The 23,042-nt window shown below is 40.5% G+C and overlaps 1 protein-coding gene across 4 annotated transcripts in view; it reads right to left on the bottom strand.

Annotated features, from left to right (window-relative positions):
- Positions 1-23,042, bottom strand: part of clspn (claspin) — a 47,856-nt gene that overhangs the window by 17,199 nt on the left and 7,615 nt on the right. For all 4 annotated transcript variants that reach the window (XM_089122898.1, XM_089122895.1, XM_089122896.1 and 1 more), the window contains exons 6-13: positions 22,482-22,554; positions 22,010-22,112; positions 21,018-21,478; positions 15,891-16,079; positions 10,375-10,532; positions 4,634-4,815; positions 4,508-4,560; positions 1,267-1,451 (exon numbers count right to left, since the gene is read on the bottom strand). In XM_089122898.1, the coding sequence (XP_088979024.1) occupies positions 1,267-1,451; positions 4,508-4,560; positions 4,634-4,815; positions 10,375-10,532; positions 15,891-16,079; positions 21,018-21,478; positions 22,010-22,112; positions 22,482-22,554 (1,404 nt within the window). The remainder of the gene's footprint in view (positions 1-1,266; positions 1,452-4,507; positions 4,561-4,633; positions 4,816-10,374; positions 10,533-15,890; positions 16,080-21,017; positions 21,479-22,009; positions 22,113-22,481; positions 22,555-23,042) is intronic.

The raw sequence follows: 23,042 nt of genomic DNA, 5'->3' as shown, positions 1-23,042 counted from the left end.
AATGTCCAAACGACCAGCTTGGAGATTAACACTTAAACCATTTATGTCTAAAATGAACATAGTTATGGAAATAGTTGGGAGAAAATATGGTGCATCAGTAGATATGAAATCTGCACTCGTTCTTAAAGGGGCAGCAGTATAAACATGTGACGATTGCGACATTACTGAGAATAAAACAACAGAAGGCAAAGCTCTTGAATGAATAACTTCAGCTTTAATAAGGTATAAAAACAAAATGTGTTTGTTTCCGGTTTCCAATCGACCCTGTCAATTTATGTGCGAGCCAAATTTAATTTATGAGCTTGTAGAAGAAATAATAAAAATTAAATAAATACACAAATAAAAAACTTTGAGGCGAACTATAAATTTACGTTTTTGTACAGCACCGTCTTTTTATAGCACACGATGCAAGATGCATCTTGTCCTCCAGCAATGCTATTAACAAACGAGGCAGATATCGTTCGTCAAATTGAACTATAATATATATTATACAAGTCTTTTTTTTGTCATTTAGGATACTTTTATTCATGCACACACCACATACTAATACCTCCATCCGCCTAGTTTTATTAAAAATCATCCCAAAATTTCCAATCATGATCCCAATCCCCTCTTCTGCTGTCTACCACTTCTTTCGCCATGTATTTGTTCGTTTCTTTTATTATTTTATGCAATCCAAAACACTCTAACCTGCCGCGGTTCGTATCTCCAGACTCAGAGCCCATCTAACTTGTCCGCTTGTCCGGGACAAATGGATTTTTGAAGGACAAGTAAAAGAGAATTGTACTCGCCCTGATGGATAAGTAGACTGATTAGAACATCAATAACAAAAATAAATAAATAAATAACTAGGGAATTTATAAACCGAGAGAATGATTCTGATTTTATTACATTTATTGCAAGTTGCGATCGATTGTGGATAATAAATGTAGGCCTGCTGTTTTACTGATGGTAAGGTTGCGCTGTTGACGCTCGCGCAGAGAAATCTACACACGAGCGGAGAGCACACACAGTTAACAACATACTACCTATAAAAAATCTAAATGTGGAGTTTTTATATTTTAACATATGTTAAGCAGCCTCAATTACTTTTCCTGAATACCATCACGATTGAAAAAGTGACATTGATTTCCTACAACAGTTCAATAAAAAGTTAAGATTAAGTCACTTACTTTTTATAAGCAATATTGGGTGTTTTTGTCACACGGCCAGAACTGTACTGTACCACTCGGTGGAAACGAGCCATAAGTGTAGCAAGTGGCTCACCTTGGAGGCGGAGCCGAGGAAGCTGGGCCGGAAGAGGCAGGGAGAGGGAGAGCGAAACACACTGTGGGACAGGCCTCGCCCGGCTGCTCTGCTCACCGGCTGGTAGGATGGGATCATCGAAGCCATCAGCTCGAAGCTACTGTTGTGGCTGCTGTCCTTCGCCAATGACAGGGCGTCATCCTCCTCTGTGGAGAACACACAATCAGTCGGATTCACATGCGCTTCATATATAACTAGGGTTAGGGTGACAAACTTCATGATTCATTTCGATTCACAAGACTCAGGGTTGGTATAGATATGGTAACAAGAAATTCCTTGAATTTTTTGGTTTTCAAAAACTACAACCAGAGATCACACTTATCAAACAATCTAAAGTTAATTTTTTTTAACTCAAAAACCACAGATATATATCGTATACAAAATACAACTAGGAAGGTATAAAATTCAAAGTTTATAATCTATTATTGTTCAATAAATAATATTATAATGTTGGTGTACTTCGTAACGAAAAAAGGTCTGGTTTATCAATTAATTTTGCACTCCAGTATTGCATTTGTGCTTTTTCAGAATAATTAAGTTTCATCTATAAATATATATTTAAACAAGTCAAGCACTTTTCAAGTACCTCTTCGTAAATATGGCTGTTTTCAAGGGTTTTCCAGGACTTACATTTCAAAAAGAGTAATTCAAGGATTTAAAGTACGAACCCAGAAGACTGTGATTCAATTTGTTAACAATTGCGATATTAATTTTGGTATACATCAAATACACGACACATAATTGATTTCAGGTAGGGATGTCCCGATCCGATCCACGGCATCGGTATCGCGCCGATACCGGCCCAGAACGCTAGATCGGAGATCGGAGGGGAGAAAAAAATATGAGCGATATCCAGTTTAGCGGCGCAGCCTGTCACGTGATGATTGTTGTGTTTACGCACACGCGCGCAGAGAATCACTCTCGCACGGATTCTAATGTAATCGGATGATTCCACCCACAAAAGCTGCATTTCAGTCTTTTCAGAAATTCATTGGCTATCAGAAAATAGCGTCATTTCATTCTCTATTGCAACTGGATAGATAAACTGTCACTCAAAGAGAGGTAGGTACCGATCTTCACCAGGCACGCTCGTTGGCTGTTGGAGTTTAGAAGACACCCCTAACACTCGCCGATTGGCTAAAATGACCTGTCAATCAATAGTTCATGGGTCAGCGGCCATTTTGACATTCTTTTTTCTCCAATGTTTACGTTTCAACTGAAGTTAGACGGAACAATAGTGTTGTGCTACGTTCACACCGGACGCGAATCGCGCGTCAAATTCGCGCCTGACGCGTCTAGTTTGACGCTTGACCACTAGTGTTAATTCGCGTGTCAAGAGCGAAACTGGCGCGCGTAAAGTTTGAAGCGAAATTTACGCGCGTGACGCGCGTCAGAATCAAAATCCGTTGGCGGTCATTGTTTTTATGTCGACCAAGCATTCATCAAGAGTTACCGCTCTGTATTTACTCTGGATAGCAAAACAGCGGCGTGGGGATCATCGTCGCCGTATATTTGTGTCCACCGGACCCTTCGGAGCCGAACCGTTTGGCGAGTTTCACCATTTGCTCGCTCCAGGAGCTGCGCTGGATGACGGCCGCTGTCAGCGGTACTTCCGCCTGTCCCGCGCCCAGTTTGATGACCTGTTGTCCCGCATCTGAGCGAGGATCACCCTCGCCCGGCCCCTCATCCATCTAATCTAGCTGTCATTTATTTTTGTTTTGATAATAAATAGAGCCAGCCTTCAAAAGTTATTAACCTGTCCTGTGATTTTTTTCTCTCTCTCACGTCCAGACACGAATTTATGCACATATGTTGATTGTCTTTACAACATAATACTATTTCTAGATATGGAATGAATAACATTCAATACAAAATGAACATGTCTCCATATAGAAATAATGTTTTAAGTGATGAAACATTTGCTTTGTTGTGCATAATCCCACCATGCATTTAGTCATATTAACAAAATAATTTATTGAAGCATCCAGACACCTCACCACGTGAGCAAGCAGCTAGGCTCCTGATTGGTTAACGCGGCGCGAATTCACGCCAAAGTTCAGATTTTCCAACTCGGGCGGCAGACGCGAATTCGCGTCAAACGCGTGAATGCACAACGCTCAATTCGCGCCATTCGCGCCAACTTGACGTGCGAATGAGGCGTATTCGCGTCTTCCGCGCCGCGCTCCACGCCTCATTCGCGCCGCAGGAATTTTTCTTGCATTGACTTAACATTGAAATCATTCGCGCCTGACGCCCTATTCGCGTCCGGTGTGAACGTAGCATTAGTGCGTCGAAGTTGTGATAGCGCTGTCGGCTAACGCGAAATGCTACTATTTACATTCCATGGATGTTTATTCATATATACAATTGTTTTGGACTAAAAACTTCTTCAAATTGGATTGTATGGACGCTTTACAGTGAAACCAAACCATTTTTGTTGGAATGTGGACTAACAGATGGCTAATTGGTGAGTTTCTTCCAGTTTGTGTTGGTTTGTTTTGGCTGTTGGTGGTCTGACAAAGAGACAGATTGTGCCCGCTGTGTTGATTGTATCTTAAAATGGTTTACGTCGTTCGAATCACGAGTTTCTCAGCTTTCCAAAGATATGTATTATGTTTACTTTTGTGTTTGTTTTGTTTTGTCTTTCACAAAGTTAAACCTATAAACCACCCTGTGGGCCGTATACGGCACGTCGGACCACGAAGAAAAAAAATATCGGACTAATATCGGTATCGGCAAAAGCCAAAGGTGCGGCATCGGTATCGGTATCGGAAGTGAAAAAGTGGTATCGGGACATCCCTAATTTCAGGAAGTTATTCTGTATCTTTCCACATTCCTTCTGATGTTCACTGTTTATTTGCTGCTGTAAACTAGTAAAGAGGAAGAGATGATCGGTTCAACTGAGGCGCTACATCAAAGAGACACAAACACACATTTATTGCTTGAACTTATAAATAAAACTGACAGGATTTGAAAGCTGAGACTTTGTTTCATATCAAAAGTATGGAGGCTTATTGTGATTCGTGGATGGCAGGAGCTACGAATAATGTTCAGTGAAGATTTGTTCATGCAAAACACAGACTTTGATTCTTGGGATTCAATCTAGAATCAATATCGGTTCGTCAAAATGAGAACAGATTAAAATTAAGAAATCAATGTTTTCAACCCAAGATGAGGGTGCTTAATATCCATATTCACTCACCCATTTTATTGTATGCTTCGTTGCCAGCAGCTCCTGATCTTCTCACACCATCCCTGGACAGAAGACATTACATTAGTGTGGACTGTAGAGTGTGTGTTGCAGCTGGATAGTGAAGCGAACACACACCCTGTCCGGGAACAGGAGCTTCCGGCAAACAGCATTAATGTTCCATCAGTGTCTGCAGGGGCCGGAGAGCCGCTCTTGAAGCCTGGAGACGGGCACGTTTTCACCGAAACGTCATCTTCCCCTTCCTCCTTGTCCAATGCCTCCTCTTCATCATCACCACCCCCCAACAGTTCATCAACACCCTGAAGAGGAATGGAGCAAACCTTTTATAAAGATGACTATGAATTGAGAGAATTCAGGCAGAAAAGGGGGAGGGGGTGTTGTAGTGAACTACTAGTGACCCGGAGCGTGTTACGACTACGTGGTGTTAAAATTCGTAATAATCAAAAAGCATGTCTAATAAACTGAAATCATAAAACTTGTACAGCATTTTTTTTAAATTTAACTTCTTTTAATCACATGCAATTAAACAAACTTTTTGCCAAAAAACGTGCAGGAAGAAAAATGTATTACTCCTTACAATCAAAGTTACAAAATGTATTTGTATTAGTGTTCGTATTATTTTATCACTGAGACATATCTAAATTCTACTGTACAAAAGTAATATATTTCTGTAAAGCTAAACTGAGCTTACTTTGATGGGTTCCCGTGAAGACCTTTCAGTTTCCGTGCGTTTATGACATGACAAATGCTCACAAAGTGACTTTCAGGGGTGCGTTTCCCGAAAGCGTCGTTAGCCAACTATGGTCGTAAGTTGGTCGCAATTTCCATTGAACTCTATTGGTAACGACGGAACTTGCAACCATAGTTGGGTAACGAAGCTTTCGGGAAACGCACCCCAGAGCGGATCTGGAGTCTGGAGATGAAGCTCATGCACTCATGTCCTCATATTAGTCAAAAAACAGTGCAAGCATCATTCGTGACTGTGTGTGTGTGTGAGTTAAATGCAGGCATGAAAACAGGTCAGGGGTGAAAAAGGTGAGTAGGATATTACCCCTCTAAGGGGCAAGAAAATTGAAAATATTTTAAAGCATCAATCTGATGCATTTTGAGATGCATTTTTTGCCAACCACGAGTCAAAAATATTATGGCCTCCGTAGCGTTAGCTAATAATTATAATTAAAAAAAAGAGACCGATACAGATCCATTACCAACGCGGTAAAAAATAAATAAATAAATAAAGTAGAATTTCTATAACTGTGTGTTGAACTGATAATCACTCTTTTGTGTGTTAAACACAATCTACTTAATACAGACAACTTCCTTATAAAGAAAAACAACAACAAAAAATATGATCATAACCAATGACAAACATTATAATATAAACTAGATTAGTGTGTAACTCATATCTAAAAATTTAGTCTAGAAAAAATTATTTTATAAAATTAGAACATTCAGTGAAAAAAATAAATAAAAACATTTAGTGGGGAACAAATAAGAGCCAATAAGTGTAGCACTAAATCTAGTAAAGCGTCACACATTGCTCTTTGTATTGTTGTAAAATACAAAGAGCGAAAAACAAGATAAAAATCAAAAATATAAATTATTTTATAGTCTACTATAAAACTAAGAAAATAAATATAGCACAAATGTATAGCACAGCTGTTTAATGAGGCAGCAACATATGATAGATAGGACAGAACAAAAAAAATACTATAAATCTTTCATTGCGCAAAAGTATTATGATATGATTAGGCATAAAAAAAAAATTGTTTGTTTGCGGTTTCCGACCGACCCTGTCAATTTATGTGCGACCCAAATTTATTTTATGAGCTTGGGAAAGAAATAATAAAAATTAAATAAATACACAAATAAAATACTTTGAGGCAAACTATAAATTTACGCTTTTTGTACACCACCGTCTTTTTATAGCACACGATGCAAGATGCATGTTGTCCTTCAGCAATGCTATTAACAAACGAGGCAGATATCGTTCACATATCGTTCGTCAAACTGAACTATAATACATATTATACAAGTCTTTTTTTTGTCATTTAGGATACATTTATTCATATTCGCACACATACAAATACATGCATTAGGCATGCACACACCACATACTAATACCTCCATCCGCCTAGTTTTATTAAAAATCAACCCAAATCACAATCATGATCCCAATCCCCTCTTCTGCTGTCTAGCACTTCTTTCGGCATGTATTTGTTCGTTTCTTTTATTATTTTATGCAATCCAAAACACTCAAACCTGCCGCGGTTCGTATCTCCAGACGTCTAACTTGTCCGCTTGTCCGGGACAAATGGATTTTTGAAGGACAAGTAAAAGAGAATTGTACTCGCCCTAACGGAAAAGTAGACTGATTAGAACATCAATAGCAAACAAAAAAATAATTAGGGAATCAATAAACCGAGAGAATGATTCTGATTTTATTCTACAACAGTTCAATAAAAAGTTAAGATTAAGTCACTTACTTTTTATAAGCAATATTGGGTGTTTTTGTTCCATTTCAGCAGCGAAAATAGTTCCAAAGAAAAGTCACAGCAGAACCACGACGCATCTCACAGGAACTCATCCTGTTTTCATTACTGAATGATTCAGCATTTTGAACGAATCAGTTGAGTCAAAGAGATTCAATGACCCATTCATAAACATCTGTCTCATTCTTGAATGAATCAACCATTTGAACGAATCGTTTGAATTAATGAATCAATAGCTGTGTCCCAATGTGAAGGCTGCATCCTCCGAAGTCCGTATTTGAAGGACGCTTGGCCAGATTTGAAGGCCGATTGCGTCACAGCCGCGTGACGAAGGACGTCCCAATTCAAAGGCTGCATCCGCGAAGGCCGAATTTAAAGGCCGATTGCGTCATCGCGGTGGGATGAAGGCTGTCCCAATTCAGTTATGCATCCTCCGAAGGCCGTATTCGAAGGCCGGTTGCGTCATTGCAGCGCGACGAAGGCTTACTTTATTCAAAAGCGACGCCAAATGCACCCTTCGTTTCCCCGTGAAAGGAAGGATACATAAATGGACACTTCGCGGACTATCCTACCTCCGCGGACTATTCGCGGTTTGACCTAAAAATATTGAAAATACTGTGGAAACAAAGACACCTACATCTTGGATGCCCTTGAGGTAAGCTGAAACATATAAAAAAAAGTCATTTTGTGAACTATCTCTTTAATGTCGAGCCCTGAATAATTTCCTACCTATCCCTTGCTGCCACTGAGCAGTTCAAAGCAAAAAGGAAATACATATCGACACATAGTGTATTATACAGTATCTATCTATCTATGCAATAGTTTATTGAGCCTTTTCTTTAAACAAATTTAAATTTCAGTTACTGTGCACGTGAAGAACAATGCTAATGCTCTCCATTGTTGTGATCTAGATACAGTCGTGCTCAGAATTAATGGGACCCCTGGTAAATATGATGAAAACTGGCTGTAAAAAATAACTCTGCATTGTTTATCCTTTTGATCTTCCATTCAAAAAATTGGCAAAATACTAACACTAACATTACAGTTCTGTGGGCGGAAATGCCTTGTTGATGCCAGAGGTCAGAGGAGAATGGCCAGACTGGTTCGAGCTGATAGAAGGGCAACAGTGACTCAAATAACCACTCGTTACAACAAAGGTGGGCAGAAGAGCATCTCTGAACGCACAGTACGTCGAACTTTGAGGCAGATGGGCTACAGCAGCAGAAGACCACACCGGGTGCCACTCCTTTCAGCTAAGAACAGGAAACTGAGGCTACAATTTGCACAAGCTCATCGAAATTGGACAATAGAAGATTGGAAAAACGTTGCCTGGTCTGATGAGTCTCGATTTCTGCTGCGACATTCGGATGGTAGGGTCAGAATTTGGCGTCTACAACATGAAAGCATGGATCCATCCTGCCTTGTATCAACGGTTCAGGCTGGTGGTGGTGGTGTCATGGTGTGGGGAATATTTTCTTGGCACTCTTTGGGCCCCTTGGTACCAATTGAGCATCGTTGCAACGCCACAGCCTACCTGAGTATTGTTGCTGACCATGTCCATCCCTTTATGACCACAATGTACCCAACTTCTGATGGCTAATTTCAGCAGGATAATGCGCCATGTCATAAAGCTGGAATCATCTCAGACTGGTTTCTTGAACATGACAATGAGTTCGCTGTACTCAAATGGCCTCCACAGTCACCAGATCTCAATCCAATAGAGCATCTTTGGGATGTGGTGGAACGGGAGATTCGCATCATGGATGTGCAGCCGACAAATCTGCGGCAACTGTGTGATGCCATCATGTCAATATGGACCAAACTCCCTGAGGAATGCTTCCAGCACCTTGTTGAATCTATGCCACGAAGAATTGAGGCAGTTCTGAAGGCAAAAGGGGGTCCAACCCGTTACTAGCATGGGGTACCTAATAAAGTGGCCGGTGAGTGTAAATGTTTTTCTCCAAAACACTCTGGCCATAATTGTTGGCACCCCTAGAATTTTTTATGAGAAAAATATCTCTGAAGTACATTCCCATTAATATTAATTTAAGTACATCAGGGTGACTAGGAACATGAAATTGTCCAGCTATGACTTCTTGTTTCAAGGAGTTTAAATATGAGGAAGCACAAAGGTCAAATTCCCTGAATCATCCATCACAATGAATAAAACCAAAGAACATGGTTCTGATGTGCATCAAAAGATTGTTGAGCTTCACAAAATAGAAAGAGGATGTAAGAAAATAGCTAAAGAATGAAAATCCCCATTTTGACCATCAGGACAATAATTAAGAAGTTATAAATCAACGAAAGATGTTATGATTCTGCCAGGAAGAGGACGTGTGTCTATTTTGCCTTAATGGACGGTGAGGATGAAAGTTTGAGTGTCCAAAGACTCTTCAAGGATCACAGATGGAGAATTGCAGAGATTAGTTGAGTCTTGGGGTCAGAAAACCTAAAAAAAAAGAAAAAAAAAAAGACAACCCCTACATCCCCACATGTTGTTTGAGAGGGTTTCAAGAAAAATGCTCCTCGCTCCTCCAGAAACAAACTCCAGCATATTCAGGTGTCAGACACGACTGGATCTTCAAACGGCACAGGGTTCTGTGGTCAGATGAAACTAAAAAAGAGGCTTTTTGGCAGCAAACACAGCAGATGTGTTTGGTGCAAACAGGGGTGAAGAGTACCCCATGCCTACGGTTAAATATACTGCTGGATCTTGTATGTTGTGGGCCTATTTATTTGCTGGAGGTCCTGGACATCTTGTTCAGATACATGGTATTATGGATTCTATCAAATACAAAAAGATAAAAAATAAAAATCTTACGCCTTCTGCTAGAAATCTTATAATGGGCCGTGGTTGGATCTTCCATCAGGACAACGATCCAAAACAAAAATCAACACAAAAATTAGTTACGGAGCACAAAATGAAGCTTCTGCCATCTGTTATCTTGGCAAAAGTTTACAGATCTGAGGTTGCAAAAAGTTTTTAATAACAGGGTGCCAACAATTATGGCCAGAGTGTTTTGGAGAAAAACATTTTTCATAGTGTGATTTACCCCCACTTTCAATTCTTTTGCTTCAATGAAATTTTGCCAATTTTTTTGAATGGAAGATCAAAAGGATAAACAATGAAGAATTATTTTTTACAGCCAGTTTATCATATTTACCAGGGGTTCCATTAATTCTGAGCACGACTGTATGTGGTGAAGGAACATAATTGAGGTACTACAGCAAGATAGTCAATTTATGCGAAACCAGAGCTTTATCTGCAGATCAAGTATAATAATATTATTAACATTTATATATTTTGTTATTCTTTATCAATGGTAGGGGAAACGCTGAAATATATTGATGTATTTCTAGTACCTCTTCATCCTCTGACTCAGTCATCTCCTCCTCCTCCTCCTCGTCGCCACAATCCTCATTATCAAGACGATGCAAAGCCGCTCTGCGCTCCCTCTCCTCCTTTCTGCGAATGGCCATGGCTTCTTGCAAGCGAGACTTCAACAACACCAGTTTCTCACCTAAAACATGCAAACAAGGAGCAAAAGACAGACATTACAACAGATACCTCTATACCTGCAAATCAAACCATTGTCCCCTTAATAAAGAGAGACTAGGAGACACTTCCAGCCAAAGATTGAATTTAGTTGAATACCAAACTGATTTTATTTAATAATTATGTGTATTCTAAACATTGAATTAAATGCCAGATTAATTTTTTTGCAATAAAATACCAATAAAAAAATATTGTTTTTTTTTGTTTTCTTTGCCGTACTCTGTCATTTCGACTAGTCACAATTATGTTACAGATATCTTAAATGATAATACAAACTATCCAAAATGTAATTACGACTAGACAGAAAGACGTTGTTGATATCTACAATGTTAATTCCGGATAGGCAAACTTAGCTTTTAAAATGTTAAAAGGGCTTGCCATACAGGGACGTAGGCTTAGAGAGAGGTTCACCATATTCAAACCAAAATATCTGACTTCCTCTTGGTCCGAGCTTATGACTATGTATTAGAAAGTTGTCCGGCTTGAGGAGTACAATGTATAAACCGATTTTTGTAACTGCAGATAAAACTAACAACCCCACTTTTGTCAAAAGGTGGCGCTATTTAGTCCTTGCACCATGCCCGTTTCTGAAACTTTGCACATGTCTACTGGCTAATAAATGTGATGTGTCTGTTGAGTTTCATGCAATTTCAAGCATGCTAAGAGTCTCAAAAGCATCCTAAAATAATTTCAAAGTTTGAAGCGTTGCCATGGCAACAGTTTCAAAGATATCAAGAATCCATTCACAGGCCTTCATCTGCTTTGTATTTACATTATACAGATGAAGGTTGAAGCAAATCGGGTAAAAATAAGAGGGTGATTTCAAAGCATTTTAAAAGGGACACACTTCCTGCTGTCAGTGGCGCTATAACTTTGACTCACAATAATCACATCCATGGGATCGTCCTCTTACAGCGAACAAACTGCTGAAGTTTCATCAAGATCAGTTAATGTATGCTGAAGTTATAACACACTTCCTGTTTCACGTTTCTCGCCATAATTTCGTTTCCTCGCCATGGCCAAACCGTTTGAGATATCAAAAATCCCCTCGCAAACTTTCATCCTCAATGTCTTGACTTCATGCTGACGAGTTTCATCGAATTTTGATCAGAGCTCTAGGAGGAGTATTTCAAATTTCACTGCATGCGTTTTACATGCGGGTATCGTTGACTGTTTCTCCGAGGTACAGAAAGCCACCCAGGCCATGAACTTGTTCCTGCCCTGCCACGCCAGCACTTCTGCAGGCCGTTCTCGCGAGCCTCCTGCCAGAACCCCGCAACAGCGCCCGCCTCAGCAGGCTAATCAACCCCAGCGTAGACAGGGCGGCCGCCCTCGCTCTCGCTCTGACAGCCGACGCAGACAGCCGCCTCCCCGGGGGCCTCGACCCAAGATCACGCTGAAGCCTGATCAGCAAAAATCTGCCTAGCACAGCTGAGAAAAAGGCGGCCTTCTCCCGCTGCGGCCAGACCGCCGTCAAAGCTTCGTCCTCTTCTAGTCCCCGACACCTCGCCCACTGCAGTAGTGCTCACTGCCACAAACAAGCCGGTCTCCCTGCCCGCTTGCGAGCGACAAAAATCCGTTTTTACGGCTACCCAGAGAGTTCACAAAAAAGAGCATAAAAGCCTCAGGTGTAAAAAATGTGCCACAGCCCGCTCTAGTAGCAGAAAACATAAGCACGCCCACGAGCCCATGCGCGTGTCCCCTCTCTGCTCGCTCTGTCTCACAGCCCATAAACTCCTCTCTGAGTGTAATTCCCGTTGCCACACACACAAGTGTGCCCACACACAGTTTTCAGCCCGCTATGTGCAGCAATCAGGACAACATTGCTATCCAGCCGCTAGCCGCATGCTTCAAAGCGTGGGAGGCCATCCCCGGCATTTCCCCTTGGGTTCTAAGCATTATAAAGAACGACTACCTATTACAGTTTAATCGCCGCCCGCCCCGTTCCCGCGTTCGGCTCAAATCCGCTGTCAGCCCAGCAGCTCTTAGCACGCTCCGCTCAGAAATAGCGAAGATGCTGCAGAAAGGCGCAATAGAGAGAGTTCCGCCATCTATGACCGTCAGGGTTTTACGGCCGTTATTTTCTAACCAAACTGTTAGGGATTAACAGTTAAGGACCCAGAACCAGATATGAAGAATGAAGACCCGAACTCAGAATTATAAAAAATTAAAGAAAGTTTTACTGAACATAGTTTGCCATTTCATCAGCAGAAGTCGGCTTCAAGACTCACTCAGGAGTTCGTAGGCCACCCCCCTTACAGTTCGGCGCCCAGCCTTGTGCCCAAGAAAGACAGCGGCCTCAGGCCGATCTTAGATCTCAGGCTTTTGAACAAAACGCTCATGAGGAGACCGTTGAATCCCCCTCGCCCTCCTTCGGTTCCGGTCTGGGATCTTTCTACAGTTCTCGAAGCGTTGAAAGCCCCTCCGTTCGAGCCACTCGAGTCCGTGAATCTAAAATATCTCTCGCTAAAAACCGTTTTTCTGATTGCACTCGCCTCAGTAAAATGCGTGGGGGACATTCACGCGCTTTCTTCGAGCGCCACGTGTCTTGAGTTTGGACCTAATGACTCAGTTGTCATTCTCAAACCTAGACATGGTTATGTTCCAAAAGCGATTGGTACCCCTTTCAGGGCGCAAGTGATTTCTCTATCGGCTATGCCTGCATCCGATAGCGAACGTGATGCCAATCTCCTCTGCCCGGTCCGGGCTCTGAGATTGTACACTACACGCGCTGCTGCGTTCAGACGCTCGGAGCAGCTGTTTCTGTCGTTCGGTGGCCGCACCAAGGGTTTGGCCGCCACAAAACAGACACCGTCTAGATGGATAGTGGACTCTATCGCCTCTGCTTACGCCTCTAAAGACCTGCCTTGCCCCAGAGTTGGTGCCAGAGCAGATCTACTGGAGGGGCATTGGGTCATCAGCGGGGGGGGGCACTGCCGTTTAAGAAATATTTAAGCAAAAAAAAAAAAAAACCACCTTTTATTATTATTATAATTATTATTTATAATTATTATTTGTGAATTTCCCCACCACTTTTTGTCCCAGCACTTTTATACATCTCGCGGCACAGATGTAACCAATAGAAATAAATTTCCGGTTACCTAGCAGAGCATTCATTTGTTAAATAAGAGGCGATATAGCACGCTGAAATGTGTTGTTTTTTAAATCAAGTGCTCAAAGTGCTCGTTGACGCGATCTGTGGTGCTGATAAAGTGTGCTCTTGTGGCTCGCGCTGCCACAATAAACATCTTCACACGGACGCGTGCTTGATCTGTTGCGGCGAAATCTCTATTCGTACCGGTGAAATCACAAAGTAGAATGCACTCAAACATGTCCCTGCTTGACAACCACTGATAAACATAATCGGTTATAATGATAGGGGAAAAAAAATAGCTACACGAGTGTGGATTCGAACCCAGAATCTCTTGCACGCCAGTCTAAAGTTCTGCCGCTGGTCCAACAGCACTTACGATGAAAAGTCGAATTGGATAGATATATTTCTTCATGTGAAAATTCTTGGCACCAACACATATTAGATCCAATTAGATAACAAATTAAACACAATGTACTATTCAAATAGATTGCTGGACATTTGGTATTTATGATTTAGCATTGTATTAGAAACTGTGGTAGGAGGGGCATCAATGAGTGCTAGGGGGGGGGCACGGCCCTCGAATTCCCCACCATAGCGCCGACCCTGTGCTGGGCATCAGGGCTCATTCCACTAGAGGCATGGCCTCATCGTGGGCATGGTCCTGTGGAATTTCCATTTACGACATTTGTGTGGCCGCGGGATGGGCCTCCCCGTCCACTTTTGTCAGATTTTATAACTTGGAAGTCCCCGCCTTACAGGCGAAATTACTGGCGGTCTAGTACGATACAGCTCTCCTATAAGAAGCTGCACTATTGGGAGTTCTATCACAACCGGTTCGCCCCTTGTGTTCCCCTATGTGCTTATGCATTATACGATAACGGCCCGCTATGCCGGCCGCCTTATGGGCGTATGCATTAGACTATAACGGTCGTTATGCTAGCCGCATTATTTTTTTCTCAGTCCATCTTAAGTATTCCCCCGGTTTTTCACCCCTGGGATGCTTAGTGGTTCCATAGCGCGCACGGTGTTGACCAGGTGTTCCCGTAGCGTAAGCTAGCTTACGCAATACGAGAGAACCTCTCGTAAGAGAACGAATCGGTTACCTAACGTAACCTCGGTTCTCTCTAGATTAGGGAACGAGTATTGCGTTCCCGGCCGTGCTTGCGCCACTAGCGTTTAGCTTCACGCTGAAAGAAATCAACGTACAGCCTTGGGAGAGCCTTTTTATACACTATAGCCACGCCCCTTTCGGCGGGCTCTGACGTAATGAGCGAGCGCCTGCCGCTCATTAGGCGCGGGTTCAGCGCCGCTCTCCCATAGGCTCGTGCATTTCCCTCTGAACCTCCCTGGCTTCAACTTCTCAGCAAATATGAATCTTTCACATAGCGTAAGCTAGCTTACACAATACTCGTTCCCTCATCTAGAGAGAACCGAGGTTACGTTAGGCAACCGATTCGTTTTTATGCTTGCATGCATGTTAAACTGTTTTGGGAACTCCTAAAACAAAAATAGGAACATTTCAAATGCTATGATAGGGGCTCTTTAAACAGTTGGGTTTCACCGTTTTCAAATGTATTCAGCCGATTTTTTGATATTTAGAAGAATATCAGTAACCAGACAGTTTCTGGTCTCATTGACTTCCATAGTATATTTTTTTCCTACTATGGAAGTCAAGGAGAACAGAAACTGTCTGGTTACTGATATTCTTCTAAATATCAGAAAATCATCTGAATGGATTTGAAAACGGTAAAACTCAACTGTTTAAATCTGGGGGAGTGGTAAAATGAGCCTATTTCCAAAAAAAGTGGAGTATCCCTTTAAGCGTTTGGATTTATTGCTGAAAAACTCCAAAAGGATGCACAAGTTCCAGGCTGGATAGAAAACCTTCTGTAAAGGCTAGAAAGACACCCCCATGATGGCTATCTCGTTTGCTTTCTGCTGGAAAAAACGGTAAGAAAATCAATAAATCTATCATCGAATAATATAAATATTTATCGGAGGTGCCGTGTGGTGTCGTCGACGATGCCGTCGGTCTCTGAAGGTTAAGCCATATTCATGTTTTACAGACTCAAATTTAAGACAAAATGAAGACTCTTTAATTAGATATTTATATTTGACAAAACTGACTTTATTAAAAAAGGTATGGACCTACTTTTTAACCCAAAACACAGTTCAGTTCACACACACCTATTTTTAGTGGCAAATGCGAGTAAAATTATGTGCCTGTACCTGGTTTGACTTTAGCAGGCTTGTCCTCCCCCTCGTTGACAGTGATCGTGATCGACTCAGAGAGCAGTTCCTCCTGTCCTGAGGGGGCGCTGTCTTTCCGCACAACTTTCAGCTGCAAAGTGCGCTCACATTTAGGCCGAGGAGCAGGCTGGACGTGCTTCATGAAGCGTTCCTGTAGTGCTTTCAGAGCTGTCTCACACACACACACACACACACACACACACACACACACACACACACACACACACACACACACAAATCAATTTAATTTGAATTTTATTTATTCAATAAAATAAAAAATAAAAAAAAGTATATTATCTTTAAATAATTCAAGTACCTTTAAATAAATATGACTGTTTTCAAGGGCAGGGTATATGCAGGAATCTTGAAGTTAATTTTAATACCTTTTCAAGACTTTTTCAAGACCATCTCAATATTTTTTAATACCTCACCGCCACTTCAAGCTGTAACCATTTACATCAGTGATACTTTTAACTTAACAGTTTTTGATTGTGATAAAGACTATAGACCACTCTGATACAAAAAAAATCAAATAGGCTGGGATAGTAAATCAAAGCAAAGTTTATTAAAGGGTTAGCTCACCCAAAAATGAAAATTCTGTCAGTATTTACTCACCCTCATGTTGTTCCAAACCTCTAGGCCACCCTTAAAAATATTCTTGTTTGCCGTAACCCGACCGACCCTGTCAATTTAGGGCCGACCCAATTTTTATTTTTTTTTCCTTTTAGTCCGACCGACTTGCCGGTTGTAACCTGCGTTTAGACCGACAGATTTTTTTTTTTTACTCTTCAAACGACTAATTCAAATTCAATAAAATAATATTAATTATATTTTAGTTAGTATTGTGAAAGTTGCTTGTGTCTACATAGCCTACAACAAACGTAGGCTACGTTCTTTCTTAAATAAAAACTCGTGGCGTCATAGTCATCAGATTATGTTTACACCATTGGTTTTACGTTACGCGTGTCACTATATGGCTTGTACGTTCGCTCGTTTCAGTGTTCCCGCTTGGTACCCGGTATTAAAAGGGCAACAGGGCTGAATATCAACCATTTCTATATATAATAAAAACATTAAACAATTTGTCTGTGATGCAATTTTGCTATTCGCAGTCCAGAAGATCTCTCACCCGGAGCCACAGCGCGCACAGCACGACAGCCCTGCTTAATGAGTGACAATGAGGACAAAACGTGGAACACTTTAGATCTGGGATATTATTCTAATTGTATTTTAGATTTCCGCTTTCAAAGATTATAAAAAGAAGATATTTGAGATGAACCCATTACAGACGCATTCTGTCTAGCGCAACTTCCTTCCCTTCACAGCGTTGCGCTGTCATTTCTTCCTAAAACCCAAACGTACCGTCAAAATCAGCACGATCGGTGATTTTTGTAAAATGCAGTCTGTACTGTTGCTAAACTGCGGACGCGTTCAATCATTAAAAGAGCTATTAAAAGCACAAAAGTCTGCGCAAGAGACGTTGTTCACGACGCGCGCTCCGAAATGCACTAAAACGAGACAAGAAAAGTAGGCTATCGCCTCATTTTGGGCTTCATCTGCGCATCTAAACCATCAAATATACATAAAATATAAAATGACCTGCTCTGAGATTCATTTAAACACAGTTTATGTCTTAATTGGACGTAAGTTGGGAGAAAATGATGGTGCATCGTTCATCTATTACAGTAGAGTTCTGCATTCGGTCTTAAAGGGGCAGTAGTCTAATAAACGTGACGATTGAGCCAATGCGAATCAAACAACAAAAGGCAGATACAAATCACTCACAGCTCTTGAATGAATAACTTAAACTTTAATAAGCATTAATCTAACTATGATAAACTATGCAGTGTCATTTTACATTTGATTACTAGCTAAATTAAATTTCTTTTCAGAGAGAGCGACAGACTTAACTGAAAAGTAGCTAATTTTAGACCTTCCTGAAATTAAAGCACTGTGTATATAGGCTAATTTGTATCTTTGTTTAATTGTATTCTTTGTTTGACCATGTGTTTGTACTTGTTTTTGCTTATCTCATGTATATATGCATAACAAATAGATATTTTATACATTTTGTGACTAGCCTAAAATGTAACTGGTCGTATTTTGCATTAACACCTAGCGGTGGATGCACAGTTTGAAGACCCAGTCAGTGACGTCACAATATGCATTTTTTTTTTAAATTCACGATCACCGTCTCCAAAATTGTACCTTTTTTTTTACACTAAATCTTGGGAAAAAAAAAAATATAGACCTACCTACCGACCCTTTAAAAAAAAAAAATTGCTGTTACTGCAAACCAAAATATTTTTAAGGATGGCCCTATGTGTTTATTTGTTCTGCTGAACACAAAGGAAGATATTTGGAAAAATGTTTTAATCAAACAGATCTATCTGTTTGATTAAAACATTCTTCCAAATATCTTCCTTTGTGTTCAGCAGAACAAATAAACACATAGAGGTTTGGAACATCATGAGGGTGAGTAAATACTGACAGAATTTTCATTTTTGCGTGAACTAACCCTTTAAAAAACTTCCCCATTCTGTTCATGCGTTCACCAACCTTCTCTTAAAACATTTTGGTGCGTTGTAATAGGCACTGGGAACGCCTGAGCGTACATTGTGCTTTTCAACTTCCGCCCATCTGCCCGCTCTGGTGCTCTCAGAGGCAATTTACGAACACACCCACAATATCCTAGTTTATGTACCGGTTTGTTTTTTAACAAAAATGACTAAATTTACACACTTTTAAGATGTTTTTGGGACTCAAACTGTTGGACAGCTAATTTACTCAACTTACGATGCGATACGATTCACGATATCGGTTATATGATATGAATTTCTCACGATTTTTTTTTTTTTTACAAATGAGATTTAAGACAAATTATAAATGAAAAAGTGTCTCTTTTATTATTTCTTAAACAAAATGTTGCACATTTATTTTTCATTTTGAAATACATTTGTCAAATAATAGAACTACATTGAAAAACAAAATTCCCTTAAAGGTTGTTTCAACTCAGTGTTTCTGTCTGGTCAAGAGGCAGGACACTGGTACCTTAGCACACTAAGCAAAAGGCTGTAAAATGTGTACCACATTGACAGGAGATAATTAGTATCATTAAACTAGAAAGAGTGATAAAAAATGATTACAAATTATTTAAAAACTAAATAAATCCATGTACACATTGAGAGAAAGAGAGTAAAATAAATACGACACATGGTTGCCATGGAAACACTGACGCACCTTGTGATCTCCGTAGCTCTCATACTTGTCGCATTAATGACTTTTACGTGAAAACAGAGGTCATCTGCTTCTCACGGTGGTGATTATTATTAGTCTACAAAGAGTCAAAATGGCGCCACAGCACCGATTTGAATGAGTCAACATCTACGCTGGCCGTCGCCATGTGTTTGACAGCGCGTGCACACAGTCTATGGCACACACTGGCACGGCGCGAGCGGAGCAAACCAAGCGTTTTCAGTTATGTAAGTTCCTTTCTCAAGTTCCTTCCGAATGAAGTGAAAACACTCGCTAGGTTCGCGCGGCGCCAGTGTGTGCTTGCTGCTATTGTGCCTGTACAGCGAGGTTCACAACTTCACAGTAGGCTATTCAGTAAACGCTCCTGCCGTTTAAAACCTGTATCGCGATTCGTTTAACATTTCAACCGACTTGAATAGTCACACTTTTTTTTTCGATTTTCAACCGGTTGCGAGTGAATCATTACATCCCTAGAAAAAATACTTTCAAAATTTAAGACTTTATAAAGTCGTGATAAGATTTTTTAATACTTTAAGGGTCTTAATTTTCCCAAAATTGGTTTATCACCTTTTAAAGGTGCCCTATACTGTTTTTTTTTAATTATTTTATAATGTTTCCTGGGTTGCCGTTATGTTAGTATGTTTTTTAGATCAAAAATAATCAAAATTTAGAAATAAAAGGTATTTTTCCTAGCCTGATTTTAGCCTCTGCTTTGAACACTCTGTTTGAAGGGGCATGTCTGCTGTGTGTAACCGGCCTCTGCTGTGATTGGCTGCTTGCATATGAAATAGCTATGTATGACATGTGAAACTCTCTCGAATAATTTTACTACAGCTATTATAGGTTTACTATTACAGCTATCGAGATTAACGAATCGTGAGATGTTTTTGAAGTATTTAGATCTATTCCCATCACATAAAGTGTTGCTGTGATTGAGCAAGCAAAGGACAGTGAGTGTGTCGATCGTGAGAATGAAGATCTTATCATTGCAATGCAGTCTCTCTAACGTTACTCTCTAATGCAGCAGACACGATGATGTAAATACAGTTAACGTTAGAGCTTAGTTGTGCAGAGTAACGTGCGTCATTGAATTCATAACGAGTTTGGCAAGTGTCCAGATAAACTCGCGCTGTGATTGTTCTTTGATCGCTTTCTTTCTGTATATAATTCACAATTTAAATAAGATTTTTTTTCATCCTACTAAAATAAACGATGTGAAGTTGATTTTTAAATCACTGGCCAGACTTACTGATACGATTTTAAAGTGAAAGATTACCTGTCTGAACTTGAACAACAACACATCAGCTCGACCTGAAGCTAGCACTTGGCAAGTTGAGGAAACAAGTCGTCGGTGAAACGGTTTAAAATTTCCAGAGAAAATAAAATGAATCCATTGTTTCTTCAGAGGCTCGGACGAAGGAACTAAAATATACTTTTGTATTCGTGTGTAGATCCGAACACTGATCAACTGCCATGCTTGGACTGCGCAGCTCCGTCTCGTCTGTCACTGAACATGGGCTGGCATTATGCAAATATTTTGGGTCATACATATTAATGATCCCGACTTTTACGTCATAGTCGGTATTATGTGGAGATTCGCCTGTTTTTCAGGGGTGTTTTTCAAAAACGAGATTTAAGTAAGAAGGAGAAAACAATGATGTTTGAGACTCACTGTATGCCATGTCCATGTACTGAACTCTTGTTATTTAACTATGCCAACATAAATTCAATTTCACAGTATAGGGCACCTTTAATACTTTTCAAGACCCCGCGGATACCCAGAAGGGGATTCCAAGACTTACAAATTCAAGTACCTTAAGTAAAGCACAATTTTCATATCCAAAATCTAACCTGTGTTTTCCTGTGGCGGCTCCAGCTGCACGAAAGCCCCCTCGTCTGCACACAGCTTCGCCACCGGGGGCGGGTCCAGGCCTAGCTCTCGGAGTCTGGCTAGTTTATCCCTTCGAGGTCTGAGAACATGAGAAGGTGTCTGAGCCGGTTGCTTTTCTCGGTCCTCGTCTGAATGTTTAACTCCCTCGCCTTCTGGCTCAATGTCAGCGTCTTTCTCGTGACGCACAGGGTTGAGTTCATCAGTGTGTATTTCATGATCGCCTCGTGCTTCGCTGGAGGCCTGTGCTGTTCCATCATTAGCAGGACTGGAGTTCATGTCTTCCAGAGACACAGATGCTGTGGACGAATGGTTATCCAGAGACGACTCTGTTGGAGGGTTTAAGTCCTGCTGAGGTTTTGTGGTTTGTTCTGGGGGTAGATGTGCGTTAGTCTCTAAAATACAAGCCTGGTACTTGGCAGACCTTGAGGATGGGTGAGAAAGAAATTATACTGATTATTTCTACCATTACATCAAGTCATGTCTCCTTTATTTATACAGATTTGCATAAAACCTTTGCGATTTTTTCTAAATATTGATAAAAACTATTTCGAAATGACGGCAATGTTTCCATTAACTGATGTTGTGCGACTAAAACGTCATTTTTTTTCCTCTAGTGATCAGTCATCAAAAAAAATCATGGCAACGAACGTAGGTAGGTTTATATACATCAGAACCGTACTACACATTATTATTAATGGAAGGAGACGTGGGAAACGTGTGTTATCCACGCGTTAATGGCAAGGAAAGAACATTATACTGTGAACGACACATGAGAAGAAGTTTAACTCTGGGGGAGTTGTAAAATGAGCCTATTTCCAAAAAAAGTGGAGTATCCCTTTAAGTGAAAACTAAGCAAGCCAAAAGTGAACCGAAGGCGACACAAGCGTATGAATGCCTACATGAGATAAATGAGTTCATTAGTGACAGAACTGATAAGACTTTAATCTCATACTTGAGCAGAGCCATGGCAGGACCCTCAGGGCGAGGTCTTCTCTTGAAGAACTGGTCAATACTTTTGGGTTCTGGCATGTGATATGGCAGATTCAGCATGGACTCTGCAAATATAAATAGAAATAAAAGTAAGGAATTAACTTTATTATTAGATAATGATATTTCCCCCCCCATCTACACCTCCATTTATAAGTATGAAATATTTTTTTGCTCACCAAGGCTGCATATATTTGATCAAAACTACTGTAAAAATTGTGAATTATTATTACAAATTAAAAAAGCTGTTTTCAATATAGCAAAGTGTAATTTATTCCTGTAAAGCTGAATTTTCAGCATCATTACTCCAGTCTTCAGTCTCACATGATCCTTCAGAAAGCAATCTAATATGACGATTTTGATTGAAAACATTATGCTTCATATTTTTGTGGAAACCATGTCCAGGCTTTGCATGTAATTGTGTCTTTTAGACTGACCTCGGACCAGTCTCTGACTCTCACTGTGAAGCTGCTTGAGTGCCTCCTTGCTGGCTCTCGCCGCTTTCCTCTCCTGAAAACACAATTTGTTCAGTAAAAACACAATTATCTAAGGGCTGATCTAATATATTATCTAATATATCGTGTCACAATTAGTGCTGTCAAACGATTCAAATATGTAATCGCGATTAATTGCATTAATTTCATAGTTAATCGCACATTTTAATCTGTTCAAAATGTCTCTTGATATCTTTTTGTCCCATTATTTTTTTCTCAATTTAACAAGGAATTGCTTATCAACATGGAAATGTGGATCGGCTTGCTTTGTGCAAATGTTTTTTTTTTTTGTAAACAACGTTGGCATATACTGTGATTTCACACTAACATTCTCACTTGGAGCAAATAATCTCTCACACAATGTAACACTGTCCATCAATAAAAGGGTGAAGGAAATACTGACGAGGTCCTGATATTGACGAGGGGGCGGAGAAGCCGCAAAAGCTGTGTGTGTGTGTGTGGCCATCATCAAGTGGTATTTCAGACTGGACGTGCTGTGATGAT

This window comes from Pimephales promelas, chromosome 18 (genome assembly GCF_988280905.1).
Source record: "Pimephales promelas chromosome 18, fPimPro1.hap1.1, whole genome shotgun sequence".
NCBI classification, from domain to species: Eukaryota; Metazoa; Chordata; class Actinopteri; order Cypriniformes; family Leuciscidae; genus Pimephales; species Pimephales promelas.
Note: the sequence above shows the minus strand (reverse complement) of the source record. Positions and strands in the feature narration are given on the sequence as shown.